Source organism: Petaurus breviceps, unplaced genomic scaffold (genome assembly GCF_028583685.1).
Source record: "Petaurus breviceps papuanus isolate PSGF00001 unplaced genomic scaffold, PetGlider_PUasm1.0 90633, whole genome shotgun sequence".
NCBI classification, from domain to species: Eukaryota; Metazoa; Chordata; class Mammalia; order Diprotodontia; family Petauridae; genus Petaurus; species Petaurus breviceps.
Window position 1 is genome coordinate 8,575,623 of NW_027187293.1, and position 15,757 is coordinate 8,591,379.

Consider the following 15,757-nt stretch of genomic DNA (forward strand, 5'->3'; position numbering starts at 1 on the left):
TAAACCTTTGTCTGATCTCAAATGGCCCATAGCACGTAGAATCACAGACCAGGTCCTCCACATCTCTCCTTTGTTAGCCAATCTTGAGTAAACCCAACATTCCAGTTCCATATTTACATAACCTTCAACGAATTACTAGGGCAGCTAGGTGGTGCACTGGATAGAATATCAGGCCTGGAGTTAGGAAGACCCATCTTCCTGAGTTCAAATCCGGCCTCAGATACTTCCTAGCTGTGTGACCCTGGGCAAGTGACTTAACCTGGTTTACTTTATTTCCTTGTCTGTAAAATGAGCTGGAGGAAGGAAATGGCAGACCATTCCTGTACCTTTGCCAAGAAAACCCCAAATGGAGTCACAAAAAGTAGGACACAACTGAAATACAACAACAATGACCAATTACTGCACACAAAAATTCTGAAAACAGAAGTAACAGCTAACACCTTGCTCTCCACCAATCACTCTCTTGGTAACTCCCCCAAAGGATGAAACATCTCCAATACATTTCAGAGACAAAACTTCCTGCACAAAAGAAGGAAAGCTCAGAAGTTCTCTTTGGAAAACATCATCACATCAATCTGGTAGCAGATTTTAAGGATCATTTCATTCCTTTCCTATCTCCAGCTGGCTTTTAATAATTCACCTTTGGACTCCTAAATCTTCTGTAGGGGTGTTCTTCTTTTTCCCTCACTAGTTGTAACATCAATGTGATATCCATAGCAGCTGCTATGAATATACAAACATATTTCCAGGGTAGATTTGCAAAATATAATAAACTGTCTTCCTCAAAGGCAAAACCAAAATATTTATTTGAAACATCACTAACCAATCAGGGAGTGCCAACATCTTAAGTATTCTTTCTGTCAAGCCTCCCCAAACAAGTTCCCCTAGACAAGTGCCTTGCTCTCGCTCTCTGCTCTTGGGCAGACTCCTCCCATTGGCTCCATGTGACTCAGGCAGTATCATAGCAGTGAGCTGGGCCAGACCTCAAAACAGGTCCCATAGGCCTATTAATGGGCAGGGAAGATCTTCCTATTCCATTAACATTACACTAGTATGGATGGTGAGTTACCATGTAATCAAATATCTAGAAAGGCATTTGCTGGCCAATATTGAAAGTGAAATGGATAGAAGAAATTGATCATTTCTTTCTAATTAAAATTTCTCCATCTTACACAGAGATCTCTCATTTCAAAGGATGCCCTTAATTTAACTGTATTGCATTGCTGCTTGCTGTATCTTTGAAACCAATATTCTTCCAGTGATGTCATATAATTGTAAATTATGTAAACAAAATGGCAAGTGACTCAAAAGACAACAAAAACATGCAAAAAGTCAATGAGTATTCCAAAGAGATCAATCCGAGAATTTGTAATGGAAAAATCAAATAGATAAAAAATAGTTATGGTCCAGACTATGATATTCACCTGGAAGGAAAGTCTATCAATGTAATAAATCAGTACATTTGTAGGGAGGGGATTGATCAAGGTTGTGAAGTAGATGCTATTATCAATACTATCTCACAAATAAGGAAACAGAGAGATTAAGTGATTGCCTAAAGCCACCACATTGAGGAAGTATGTAAGATAAGATCTGAACCCAAATCTTTCATACTCTGAGGCCAGTCCTCTATCTATTACATCTCTCAAGGTGATAAAGCATATATTAGGTACAGGAAATCTTTATTCCATCTTAAAAAACCCCCATAAAAATGCACAATTGATTCACAGGATTCCATAAACAGTTCAATTCTTCCTTTCTATTGGGTCCCTCTTTCTACAGGATCCCAATGTACTCCAGAACCACTCTGTGGTTTGGATTCCCCTCAGAAGAGGAACAGTACCTCTTCCCATCAGATCTAGCCAATCTGAATAACTCACAGAAATGGCAGAATACAAAGTCCACAGTCTTGCTTCCACCAATTGTGGTTTTCAACTGTTGTGGTTACTTTTCTTGGCATTTATGACGATAGGTATGATCTTCTTATCAAGAAAACCACTGCCCAGGTAATACCCCTTCTCTTCACAGGAGGCTTGATCCCTAAACTCTCAAACTTTGGGTTGCCCAGAAGACAACCATTAAAACTAGTGCTACCTAGGATATCTCTGTTTCCTCAAAAAAATAAAAGTCTAGATGCTAGGACTGTTCTGCCCAGAAAATCTGCCCTCCTTGCTTTGGGAAAATAGGTAAATTAGTGCACTGTTGGTGGGATTGCAAATTGGTCTGGCCATTTAGAAAAATGACTTGGAACTATACCCAGAAATTTACCAAACCGTGCATACCCTTGGATGCAGCTATGTCAGCTACTAGGATTCCACTACAAAGATATAAAAGAAAGAGGAAGAGGAGCTATATGTACAACAATATTTATAGCAGCTCTGTTTATAGTAGTTCACAATGGGAAACTAAGAGGGTGTGCTACTATTAGGGAATGGCTAAACAAATTGTGGAATATGAATATAATGGAATATTGTTGTGTCATAAGAAATGGTGAAATAGAAAGTTTCAGAGAAATCTGGGAAGATCTTTATGAACTGATGCAGAGCTGAGTGAACAGAACATTTTATACAATAACATTATAGAACAAAAAAACTTGGGTGGCTAGGTGGTGCATTGAACAGAGCACTGGCCCTGGAGTCAGGAGGACCTGAGTTCAAATCTGACCTCAGACACTTAACACTTACTAGCCATGTGACCTTGGGCAAGTCACAACCCAATTGCCCTGCCTTCCCCCCTCCAAAAAGCAAAAAAAAAAACCTTTAAAGGATTTTAGAATTCTGATCAAAACAATGGCAAACCATGATTCCAAAAGAATGAAGATGAAATATACCATTCAGCTCCTGAGAGACGATGAACACGTTTTCAGGCATGGCTAGAAGTGGCATTTTGTTTTGCCTGAACAACAATACTCAAAGGGTGGATTAAGGGCTCCTGGAGGTTCTGGAAATCCTTTCAGGGGGCCCATGAGGCAAAAACTATTTTCATAATAATATTAAAACTTTTAATTTCTGGGGGCGGCCAGGTAGCACAGCGAGTAAGAGCACCGGCTCCAGTGTCGGGATTGACCTGGATCAAATCTGGGCTCAGATACTCAGCACCACACCCAGAAATAATAACTGGCCGTGTAACCTTGAGCAAGTTACTTAACCCCAATTGCTTAAAAAAAAAAACTTTTAATTTCTGATATGGTAAATCTCAATTGAGAACTCATATAAACAAAATAGGTCCTCAATAATTTTGAAGAGTGTAAACTTTTTTGGGTCCTGAGACCAAAAAGATGGAGAAATGACATCTATCTCAAAGGAGTCTGAACCAACCAATTCATTATAAAGACAGTCTCCATCAGTGAAATCAAGAGAAAGGCTGATACTTTCCATAGGGAAGCATAACCCAAGAGTTCAAAATTGAGGCTTAAGATCCTATAAGCTCTTCAATTAATCAATTAAGCACCTTCTATGTGCTAGGTATTTGTGCTGGATATTGAGAATACAAAGATCTCTCATTTCTCATCTCCAACTGCCCAGTGGGCATCTCAAAATCAGTATCTTGTAAACATCTGAAATTCAACATGTCCAAAATAAACTCATTATCTTTCCTACCAAACCCTCCCCTCTTCCTATTTTCCTGTTATTATCAGGGGTTCCACCATCCTCTCTGTTAATCCAGGCTCACAAGCTAGACATCATCCTTGATTCCTCAATGCTTCTCATATCCAATCAGGTCAGCCTTTGCCATATCTCTCCTCTATGCCCCCTTCTTTCCCCAGACACTGCTGGGACTGGCCCTCACCACCTTACACCTGGACTATTACAATATGCCTTCTTACTGGCCTCTCCTCCCTCCAGGCCATGTTCCACTCCGTGTGTGCCCAAGGCAATACACCCTAGTAACTCCATATCACCTCCAGGATAAAATATAAAATATTCTATCATTGGAAGCTTTCCACAACCTGACTCCTTATCCCTCCAGGCTTCTCACACTTTACCCACCTCCATGGACTCTAAATAAAACGGGCTTGTCTGGTCATTCCTCACACAAGACCCCGAGGGGGTCTCTCTTATGCCTAGACCAGTCTCCCTCCTTTTTCTCTGCCAACATCTTTGCCTTCTGCCTTCCCTGGCTTCAGTCCCAGTCCTAATTCCTACGTCCTGGAGTCCCCCCAGACCTTTCCCTGTCCCCCTCAGTTCTAGGGTCCTTCTGAGAATACCTCCACTTTACCTTGTATGTTTTTTTTGTATGCCTATAGTTGTTTCCATGCTAATCGTTTCAGTCGTGTCTGACACTTTGTGACCCCACTTGGGGTTTTCTTGGTAGAGACACTGGAGCGGTTTGCCATTTCCTTCTCCAGCTCACTTTACAAATGAGGAAACTGAGGCAAAAGGGTTAAGAGAATTGCCCAGGGTCACACTGCTAGTGTTTTCATGTTGCCTCTATCACGAGAACGTAAGCACCTTTAGGTAAAACTGAGGAGCTAGACTAGATTCACAAAGCTAGTACAAGCACTTGAGGCCTCCAACTTCGGGTGGAGGAAAGGGCGGGAACAATGGGTCACGTGGACGCTTAGCTCCGCCTTCGGAGGACTGAGGAGGTGCGGCAATTCTGGAGGGCTATCTCGCGAGAGCTAACCCGGAAGTGTTCTTGCGCGTCGCCTTTTGCTTCCGGGTCAGAGTTCCGGCTCACAGCTCCCATGTGGGGGAATCTTGCTGAAGAGTACCTGTACCCTTCCCAGTAACGCACGAAGCCGCTGAGGGAGCTCCGCGGGACTAAGTAGGAAGCTGATCGGGGAGCGGGTGCGCGTAGTCCCGGACACGCGGGTGCCGGCGCCACTTCATGGTGAAAGGTGAAGGAGGAACTGGAGTTCCCTGGGTCTGGGGGTTCGGAGACAGCCGCAGCCCCAACCAGTGTGTTGCAGAGACCAGAGCCCGGCGGGGAGGAGGGGGCGGGGGGTGGGCTCGTTCAGACACTTTAAGCCCGGGCCCGGCTCCGCTCGGCTAGGCTGCGCGGGTGCTATTGAGCCCCAGGAGGGGTGTGTCTTTTCCCACGTGTCTGTCACTTTGTAGTGTCTGCCCGACTGGGTAGGCTCTGGCCGCCTCTACCAAACCCGGGGAAAAAAGACCATTTGCCAGCAGTTTCCTTCTCTGCGTCACATCTCCAAACTCTTGGATATCAACCCCATTTTTTCCTCCTTTTCTCCAGTCTCTAGTGAAGAAACTGCTCTTCTCACTAAGGCCAGTCTGTACTTGTATCCTGGATACTTTTCCCTCCTGTACTCTCGGGCAGATTGTTCCCATAGCACACTGCTCTCCCCTTCTCCCCCCCCCCAAAAAAAAAAACAAAACACCAAAACTTTAGTCTTGGTATCTACTGTTTAATCTACAAACCAACCCTGGGCTCCTTCTTACTTAAAATCAAAATACCCTTCCTTAGTCCTTTTGTGTTGAAGCTTTTGTCTCATATCTCTCCTCTTTCACAAATTCCTGCGGATAAATAAAGCTGGTTAAGTTCCTTATACTTTTAACTTCTTGACTTTTAGAAATCTGATTTTTGGAACTGTAATTCAAAGTTACCAGTTAAGTACATGCTTTACGTTGTTTTTGCTCAAAACTCAGACTTGACCTCTTCTGGACATCTGTCTAAGTTTTCCTGATGCTGCTCTTTGTGTTCTCTTACTTGTCAGACCATTTTTTCAGTCTCTTTTGCTGGATTATAATCCCTTTTCCATCCATTGACCTTCTCCCAAATAGGCTTAGATCTGGGCCTTTCTCTCTCTCTACTTTATTGGGAGTGAACTGTCAACACTTATTTGGCACCTCTATGCAGCTAACTCCCAGGTATAAATACCCCATCTCTATCATTCTTTCTGTCTATCTTTATATCTTATCTCCAGCCCATTGGGCATTTCCAACTGAATATTTCACAGGCATCTTAAATTCATCAAATTCAAAACATAACTCATCTTTCTGCCCAGACCTACTGTTCTAACTTCCTTATTTTTGTCAAAGGTACCACCTTCCTTTTAGTTACCCAGTGACTAAATACCCAGTATCCTTTACTCTTACTCGACCCAGATATCCAGTTATTTATTAGGTCTTTCTGTTCCCCCTAGCTTAGGCCCTCATCACTTCTTACCTGTAGTATTCTAGTAGTCTCCTAACTTATTTGCTCTAGTCTCTCCCTTGCTAGTCCATCCTCCTCCCACATAACAAATTGAGTTGCTAAAGTTCAGGTCTGACCATGTCACTTTCCTACTTGATATAGTCTAGTAGGTGCTATAAATAAAATAGACTATGGAATAAAATAAAAACTCTTTCTATTAGGCATTTAAATCCTTTTGCAGTATGGCTTATACCCACTTTTCCACGTTCATTACACATTGTCACTCTTCACACACTTCTCAGTCTAGCCAAACTAACTTCTTGTTACCCACTCCTGACACTCCTTTTTCCATCTCTGTGTTGCACAAGTATACCTATGCCTGATGTATACTCTTCTTACCACTTTCCTTTAGAATCTCTAATTATGGCTTCTACATGAGACTGTTTCAGAGTTCCCCAGCTTCTAGTACCTCCTCACTCCAGATTACTTTGTATTCATTTTGTGTATATACATATTGTGCATATACATATATACACTTCATTTCACCTATTAGAATGTGAGCTCAAAGGTCAGAAACTGTCTCAGTTTTGTCTCTGTGTATTACTTAGCTCAGTGTCTGGCACAAAGTAGGTGTTTAATAAATGCTTGTTGATTGATTCATAGAATGGTCTGTTCTTTCAAGAAGAATACTTATGCAGGAATGGTATTTTCTTATGGTCTTCATATCTACTATATAAGTTCACTGGATTGCTCGTTATCATTGTTGTCTTTTTTTTAAGGTGGTAAAAGATGACATCTTTATCACAGCAACTGCAGCGTCTTGCTCTACCTCAAAATGATCCTAGTCTCTTGGCTAGGCATGAAGTTGCATCCTTGCTGTTTGATTGTAAAGAAGCAGCCAGCATTGACAGAGATACCATCTTTGCTATAGGTAAGCATATCACATTTGGAAAAAAAAGAGATTTTCAGTGTTTATTTTCCACATTGGTACATAGTTTGAAAGCCTTTCTTCCCTTCTCTGCCATACTTAACATTCTCTTCTATGCTCTTTGTTGCTTTGAGGAGTTGTCTTATGTGGCATCTGAATTAGAGGACTGAGAACCAAAACTTGTTGAATCAAGCTAGCTCTTTGCCCACAGGCTTAGTGGGCTTTTAAAAAAATCAACTGGTATTTATTAGGCATCTGTTGTGATCATGATTGTGTCACATGCACTAATGGTATCAAACTTAAGTAGAAATGAATCCCTTTGGGCCACTTAGAAAATTACAAATTAACATTATCTACATTGTATTGTATTTTAAATTTATTTCATTAAATATTTCCCAGTAACATTTTTATCTAGTTTTAATTTGACTGCATTCTAGGAGGGCCATGAGTTTGATACCTTTGCTTTTCAATATGAGGATTACAAAAATAGGTGTCAGTGTGGCATATAAAGAGCCTCTGGCTTTAGAATTGGGATGCTTGGATTTGAATTCCCACCTCTGCTTCTTTTTTTTTTTTTTGGAGGAGGAAGGTAGGGCACTTGGGGATAGGTGACTTGCCCAAGGTCACACAGCTAGTTTTTGTGTGAGTTAGTGTCTGAGGCAGGATTTGAACTCAGGTCCTCCTGACTCCAGGGCTGGTGCTCTATTCACTGTGCCACCTAGCCACCCCCACCTCTGCTTCTTAATAACTTCAATGACCTTAGGCACATCATCTATTCCCTTTGGGCCCCAGTTTCCTCATTTGTAAAATGAGAGAATTAGACTGGGTAGCCTAGGTCTAACTCTATAAAGTAGGAGTTTGGGATTGGCGAGGTGGCTCAGTAAATAGAGCGCCGACCCTGGAGTTTGGAGGATATTAGTTAAATCTGGCCTTAGATGCTTAACACTAGCCATGTGACCTTGGGCAAGTCACTTAACCCCAATTGCCCTACCTTCTCCCCTCTAAAAATAAGTAAATAAATAAAGTAGAAGTTTTAGGCTCTTATAAAAGAAAAGCCTTAGATGTAAAAGGCAGTGTATAATCCATCGTGGGTTCTGTACTATAAACTACAAGTACAATAGAAATCCATAGACTAAATTAGGAAGGACATTAATAACAAACTAGAGTGTGCTCAGAGGAGATCATCTGAGCTGGTGAGGAAATGGTATATATATGAACTAATAGTAATGGATGCATGCTTAGCATAGGTAGATTTGACTCCATACAAGCTAAAGCTTCCTAACAATTAGAGCTGTTCAAAAGCAGGATGGCCTGTTTCAGAAGGTAGTGGGTTCTCTATCATGGGTTTTGGCCAGGAGAAGGGAAGGTTCTTCTATTGGGATGGAAACCACTTGTGGAGATGTTGTAGAAGTGATTTCTGTTCAGGAATAAGTTGGACCTCTGATGTTCCTTCCATCTATAAGGTTCTTTCAATATTATTTTGAACTAAGAAAAGTTTTCATGGAGTAAGAGTGAGAATGGCATATAGTAATAAGATTAGCCAACCCGGATTGGACTGGAAGGGAAAGTGAGATGAAAGGTCGGGTCAGAAATGTTTTTGTGTCTTAATGTTTTAGATAGAAATAAATTCTATGTAAATTAGTTTACAGCTCTTAATATTTTTTTTGCCTTTTTTTTTGGAGGAGGGAAGGTAGGGCAATTGGGGTTAAGTGACTTGCCCAAGGTCACACGGCTAGTTTTGTGTTAAGTGTCTGAGACTGGATTTGAAATGAGGTCCTCCTGACTCCAGGGCTGGTTCTCTATTTACTGCACCACCTAGCCGACCCAGCAGCCCTTAATACTTAACTTTAACAAGAACCCTCAGGATAAATACTATAGTTTACATGAATAATTTTGTAGTATTTAGAGCTGGAAGAGAACATAGACATCATCTAATCTTACCCAGTCATTTCATAGAAAAGGAAATTGAGATCCAAAGAGGGAATGTGTCTTGCCTTTGAATTCAGATCCTCTCACTTGAAAGTCAGTGCTCTTTATTTGTGCAGTGACTTATTTTAAGGATTTGCAAATGCTTGTTACAACTTAATGGGTGATAAATATTTTCTTTATTTGAAAATTTAGCCAAATACTTTTAAATCACATAGAAAATTGCTGTTAGGATCAGAATTGGGAAGGAGTTCTTAAATGTAGCATTGCCCAAACCTCTAAACATCACTGTCTCACCAGGGTGTTTTAAATAGTAAATTCATGTGTTTTAAAATTTTATTATATATTTGAGTTATGAATAGATAGTGGTGACATTTCATTATAATATTTCTAGGTCTTGGCAATAAGATCTATTGTCTTTTTATACAAAACCACTCTCCACTTTTTTTTCTTAGGATGTACTGGCCTTGAAGAGCTAATTGGGATTGATCCTTCATTTCAGAAGTTTGAGTCTACTTTGTTCAGCCAGCTGGCAAAAAGCTTGGAGAGGAGTGTTCAGACTAAGGCAGTGAACAAACAGCTGGATGAGAATATTTCATTATTTCTTATACACTTGTCTCCTTATTTCATGCTTAAACCAGCACAGAAGTGCCTGGAGTGGCTGATTCACAGGTAGTTAGTTAAACTCTATTCATACTAATAGAATTAAATTTCTAAGCATTTTTAAAAATCACTAAAATGGCTCAAAGTACTCATTTGTGTAGTTAATTTAAAGATTTTTTAAAAATTAAGTACATTAGGGGCGGCCGGGTGGTTCAGTGAGTAAGAGCACCGGCTCCAGTGTCAGGATGACCTAGGGATCAAATCCGGGCTCAGATACTCAGCACCACACCCAAAAATAACTGGCTGTGTAACCTTGAGCAAGTTACTTAACCCCCCATTGCTTATAATTTAAAAAAAAATTAAGTACATTAGTAGATTTTTTCTGTTATATTGCAGTCCCTCCATTAAAATGACTTTTTTTTTTAGTATTTACAAAAATAGATACTAGCAATCTGCAATAAATAGCTTAAAATATCTTTATTTAAATGAACCCACTCTACCTTACTTTTTGAGAATGTACCTGTACACTTGTGACAAGATATATTGGGACAAACATTCTTTTCTGTGTTTAACTGCCCCAAGTTTCTTGAATTGTTAAGGAAGAATCAAGGGCACATACCTCCAATCGTATGCGCTATTCCTTTCCCATTTTTTGTTTACTGATCTCAAATACCACAGTAGGTTAGTGATAAATATCAATAGTCTAGTAGGATTATTTGGACCACTAGTCCAAATGCATTGGTGCATTTTCACAAATCCTTTCAACATACCTGCTATGTACGTAGAAGATCCTCATAAATCACAGAAAGTTTTGTGCAGTAAAAGGAGTGTTAACCGCCCTTTTTTATGTAACTTTGGACAAATCACTCACCTTATTTGACCTTCTGTATCCTTATCTATAAAGTGAGGGAATCAATCTAGACTTGAAGATCTTAAATGTTTTTTACGTTGTCACCATTTGGTGCTCTAGTATAGCTTATAGTCTCCTCTGAATAATGTTTTTAAATACATGGGATTAAAAAGGAAATCAATTCTGTTGAAATATAGTTGTTAAATATTTTTAAAATATAATATTAATGATTCCCATGTTAAGAACCTCTATTGTAGACAATTTTTAAGGTTCTTTCTAGCTCAATGACTCTTTGATATTGTGGTATTGAAAGAAAAACAGTCAGGTGATTTTTTTCCAAAACGAATCAGTTTTTATATGAGTTTTAAAGCTTGTTCTCAAGTTTTCCTCCATATGTGGTTATATAATTACAGGACTTAGAAGTAAACTTCTAATACTACCCCTCTCCTTGTAAAGGAAATCAGATCTACCTTTTTCTTAAAGGGTGAAATAGACCAGTTTTACTAATGAGTATATTCCTAATTGTGTTTCAGACACAAGACTTTTTAAATTCCTTGTCATTCATTACAGTATTTAATTGATGTGATGTAATGGATAGAGCCTAACAATTTAATGTTAGAATCCTGGGTCTGTTCTCAACATTAAATTCACATTTTTAAAAATCACTTCTGTGTGTTTGTGTGTGTGTGTGTGTGTGTACACACAAGCAGACCTTGAATAACAGTGCCTTAGCCAGGGTCTTTCACATTAATGTCAATACATTAGATATAATCCAATTCTACTGTTAGGTCTGAAAACTTTACTGTAACATTTTTTTTTTACTGTTTCTTGATATTGTTCCATTGGGACTAATTCCATAATTATTAATTATGCAATGTCATTTGACTACTTTCCCCACAATAGAATGATGGCATTAGCTGGGGATTGCCTATATATACTGTGTAGCATAATACAAATACTATGTATTTATAAATGTCTGCTGTGGACATGGAAATTACTTCCATTAAAGTATAGAATTTTAGAAATACAGGAAACCTTTATTGTTGTGGAATGAATAATCACAAGTTGATATTCATTTTGCAAGTTATGGCTACAAAGAGCTTTCATATCCATTATAATCAGATTAGACTATCAACTGTCTCTTGATCTTATCTTGCCCTCTCCCGCCTCTGCTCATCTTCAGCAAGCCACTCTAAGCCTAGCATACTCCACAATTCAGCCAATGAAATCCTTTATTTTTTTTAAATTCCTTTTTAAAAAAATTCTTATTTAATTTAAACATTGTTGTCATTTTAAATTTTGAGTTGCAAATTCTGTACCTCACTTCTGCCCCCTCCCCGCTGAGAAGGTAAGCAAAATATGTTATACATGTGAAATCATGCAAAACATATTTCTGTATTAGCCATATTGTAAAAATAACAAAGTGAGAAGATAATGCTTTCATTTTTTCATCATGACTCCTTTGGAATTGTCTTGGATCACTGGAGATATAGGGAACTTTAAAGATAATTCAGTTCAGTACCTTTAGTTTATAGAAGCTAAATATGAAGCCCAGAGAGGTTAAATGCCATAGTTAAGGATCCCCCAACAGAATCAGATTGAATAGACACTGTAATATCCAACTACTGTATTTCAAAATAAAGTGATGTTAAGGGGTCCCCTGAACTTGTCTTTTTGAGTTGCTGTATTTTCCATAAACATTGGACCCAGAGCATGCAGGAGGCCCTGAATGAGTCAAGGATGAAACCCTTCCATTCCCCATCTAACATAATATGTTGTTTGCACCCCAAGATGGATTCTCTGTTCTTGGGAGGCAGGACAGGCACCAGCCAGTCTGTGTCAGCTGGTGAAAATGCTTGTGTCTCTAGGGTCCTTTGCAGATAAGTGGACCCTCCTGTCTTCATAATTTAGCCTTTCCCAAGGGAAAAGAATAGGGCTTTCCTTGCTCCTCTCCTTTGAGAGGGGTTTTGTCCTTTTCCAACCTTTGTTGCACCTTTCCCCTTCCATGCCACACCCCTTCCTTTTTTCTTACCCTTCTTTTGTTGTAGTCATAAATATGCAAACTTCTCTAAGGACTGGGAATTCTTGGAGTTCCACCTGTTCATTATTTTTATTGTAATTTGGTTTTCACATAAGTTTCATAATTTTGTGATTGCCTATTGACAAAACTTAAATATCAATTGATTTATCTTCTGACTTGCCCTATATTTGTGTATGACATATTTTTCTAGATTTGAGTACTAGACTTAAGTTTAGGAAATGTGGCATTTTAAATTACCTATTGGAGGAAAATATATTGATAATGTATTTTATAAGTTTAACTGTTTACCTTCTTCCTAGATTTCATATCCATCTTTACAATCAAGATAGCCTCATTGGTTGTGTTCTTCCATATCATGAGACAAAAATATTTGTTCGTGTTATACAACTTCTAAAAATTAGTAGTCCAACACATAAATGGAATTGGTTGGAACCTGTTAAGGTATGATTATTAAATGACACTTGTCAGGGTATGTACATCTAGTTATAGTTTCCTTGATTAAAAATCTTGATAAAGGGAAAATTAATTTGAAAAATAGTATTTAGTTCATTTGACTTGTATTTAAAATTTGTGTACTCCATTATTTATCATAAGTACCAATGAAAGGAAATTAATCCAGTTGAGAAAACTTTTAAATTAAGTTCATTACATATAAAAAGAATTTTGGGAGAAGAATAAAAATGGCACAGAGTATTAGGAAATTTTGCATATTACCTCAATTTTTAGCTAAGAGCTTATTCAAAAATTAGAAGAATATGCAGTTTAATGGTGAAGTTTCTATTACATAGCCTTAAAAGGGCAGGCTGTATGCAGAAGTAAATGTTTAATACTTCTCAGTTTTCAGTGAGTATGGTAGACCAAAATGGTTGTATGTCTTTTTAGAGCACTTCGTTAAGTGGAAAGCACTGAGTTAAGTGTAAATAGTGGAGCGGGTATCATAGAGACAGTCTGTAATTTACACATTCCTCTTTATGACTTCACTGCTTTGGAGTGGGCTTTGGGGTTGGGGTCAGGGTCAGAGGCAATAGGATGGGGTGATGGAAGAAGCATTTGAAGAAAGAAGGGAGGAAAAAAATCTCTGACCTATTTCTTCTCCCAAAATTGCTGCTCTTCAACAACAGAATTGATTTGGCTGCATTCCTTATCCCCCGCCTCTCCCCATCTCCTTACCCTGATACATTCGTTATCTCCCTATTTCGTGGTACGTCAAATCTAAACTCTGCCTCCCACCATCTTATATGTCCAACCTTATTTCCACTTCACAATGCACATAATACCCCATTATAGCAAAATGTTTCCTCACTGTACCAGACACATTGTACATTCTCACCTTCAAGTTTTCTTTTATGTTGTTTCCTGTGTTCAGAATTCTCTGCCTATCCAATACCCATTCTTTAAGTCCTAACCTTTTCCCTAAGCCTCTACTGGTTTCTCTCTCTGAATGATCTCCTCAAAATTCCTATAGCCTGTAACACTTACCTTAGCATTTAATTGTACATTTTTTTATTACTTCATATGTTATTCTTCCTAATTAGATTTAGAACCTCTGAAAGCAAAAATTACATCTTACTACTTTTTTATCATTAGTATCTAATCTAATGCAGAGTGCTGTATGGACTCTCAATTAGTATTTTTTTTAGCTGATTAAATTTGTTTATGGTAGATTGGTCTTATAGCCTTTTAAACTTATTTTGACTATTTCTTCTAACAGAAGTCTGGGGTTCATTTAGCCAAAGGAACTTTGGTTACCCATTGTTACAAAGACCTTGGTTTCATGGATTTTATATGCAGTCTAGTAACCAAATCTATAAAGGTTAGTGTATATTTTCTTTATTCTGTATGTATAATGTCCATTAAAGTCCTGTTCTGGTGCTTCATCAAGGATTTGAAGGTGAACCTCTTGTTTTTCAAAATTTTGCCAGTAGAATGCAGGCTGTGACAGAAAAGGCTTTAATTCAATTAGGGGCCTGATGATGTACTGTCAGTTTGGAAAAGCTCATCATCAGACAGGATGAGGGACTTCTTGGCCCATATCAGCTCTTGAAGACTGGCCACAAGAGGGAGTGTCCACCCATATGTAGTGGGGATACCTTACTTTGGATCATTACATAGAACAGTTTTCTTTTACTTTACTATGAAGTAATATTGGTAATGTAAGTAAGTGAGCAATTTGACAATATATTCACTATATAAAAATGCTTTTCTTTAAAAGTTAATTGTTAGATTATTTTAGTACAAGTTGAATTACAGTTGCCAAAAAAAAACAGTTTTAGAAATATTTATACATATATGTGTATAAACATCTTGATACATAAATAATGAATTAGTGTCACAATCATTAGCCTGTTAATAGTTGTATTTTTTTATCTAGTCATCTGATTTTTACAGATGGAAAAGTAGATTTATCAGAGATGGTTGAGTGCTCCAGTTTCTGGCATTTATTAATAAGAGAACTTAGTCCCCTGTGAGGTCATTAATGCTATTATGTTATATGAAAAATGTATTTACTCCCCCAGTTGAGGTTGTAGCCCGTGTATGTCCCTCTGAATTTCCAGAGCCTTCCAATACTCCAGTTGCTCACATGGCCCTGTTTTAATATCATAAGACCTGCATTTGGACATGGCAATCAGCAAGAGTCTTACCTGCTATCACGCCTCCCCAAAACTGGTGGTGTCTTTGCTGAACCTGTCGCTGTTTTACAACTGAAGTGGCAAAAAATAGCCTTTGTCATACTGAGGGGGTGTTTAACCTGTATTATTATCTTAGACTCAAGTGCACTAAATATTGTCCCCTGAAACAATTACATAGAGGAAAACTTGATAATAGAACAAAACATGATTAGTTTAGAAGGTAGCTAGGTACATCATACTAAGCAGTGGTTCTAAAATATGTAACTATATTGGCACAGTGACAGACTACTGCTGGTACTGGGTTTTTGTTATGCCAGGTTGGTCATTACAACAGTCTCCAATTTAGCGTAAACCCTGTGAGATGCATAATCTGCAGTCACTTGTGTTGCATTAAAATAAGATGATGCAAAAAATAAAGTATTTAGAATTCTGAAGAAAATAATTTGATTTTTATACTTATGTCTAGTTATTGTCTTCCTGGTCTAAAAATGTCTAGTTATTGTCTTTCTAGTCTAATTCTTTCTGTTTTTTTCCTTTGTAGGTTTTTTCAGAGTATCCTGGAAGTTCAGCTCAGTTGAGAGTCCTACTGACTTTTTATGCTTCCACAATTGTGTCAGCTCTAGTGTCTGCTAATGACATATCAGACAGTTTAGTTGCTAAGCTTTTCCCCTATATTCAAAAGGTTT

General features: G+C 38.3%; 1 protein-coding gene across 2 annotated transcripts in view; it reads left to right on the plus strand.

The window, feature by feature from the left end:
- The first annotated feature begins 4,637 nt into the window (after positions 1–4,637).
- Positions 4,638–15,757, plus strand: part of HEATR1 (HEAT repeat containing 1) — a 64,029-nt gene continuing 52,909 nt past the window's right edge. For both annotated transcript variants that reach the window (XM_069064492.1, XM_069064493.1), the window contains exons 1-6: positions 4,638–4,837; positions 6,873–7,024; positions 9,403–9,619; positions 12,741–12,882; positions 14,153–14,254; positions 15,613–15,753. In XM_069064492.1, the coding sequence (XP_068920593.1) occupies positions 6,883–7,024; positions 9,403–9,619; positions 12,741–12,882; positions 14,153–14,254; positions 15,613–15,753 (744 nt within the window). In that variant the 5' untranslated portion in view covers positions 4,638–4,837; positions 6,873–6,882. The remainder of the gene's footprint in view (positions 4,838–6,872; positions 7,025–9,402; positions 9,620–12,740; positions 12,883–14,152; positions 14,255–15,612; positions 15,754–15,757) is intronic.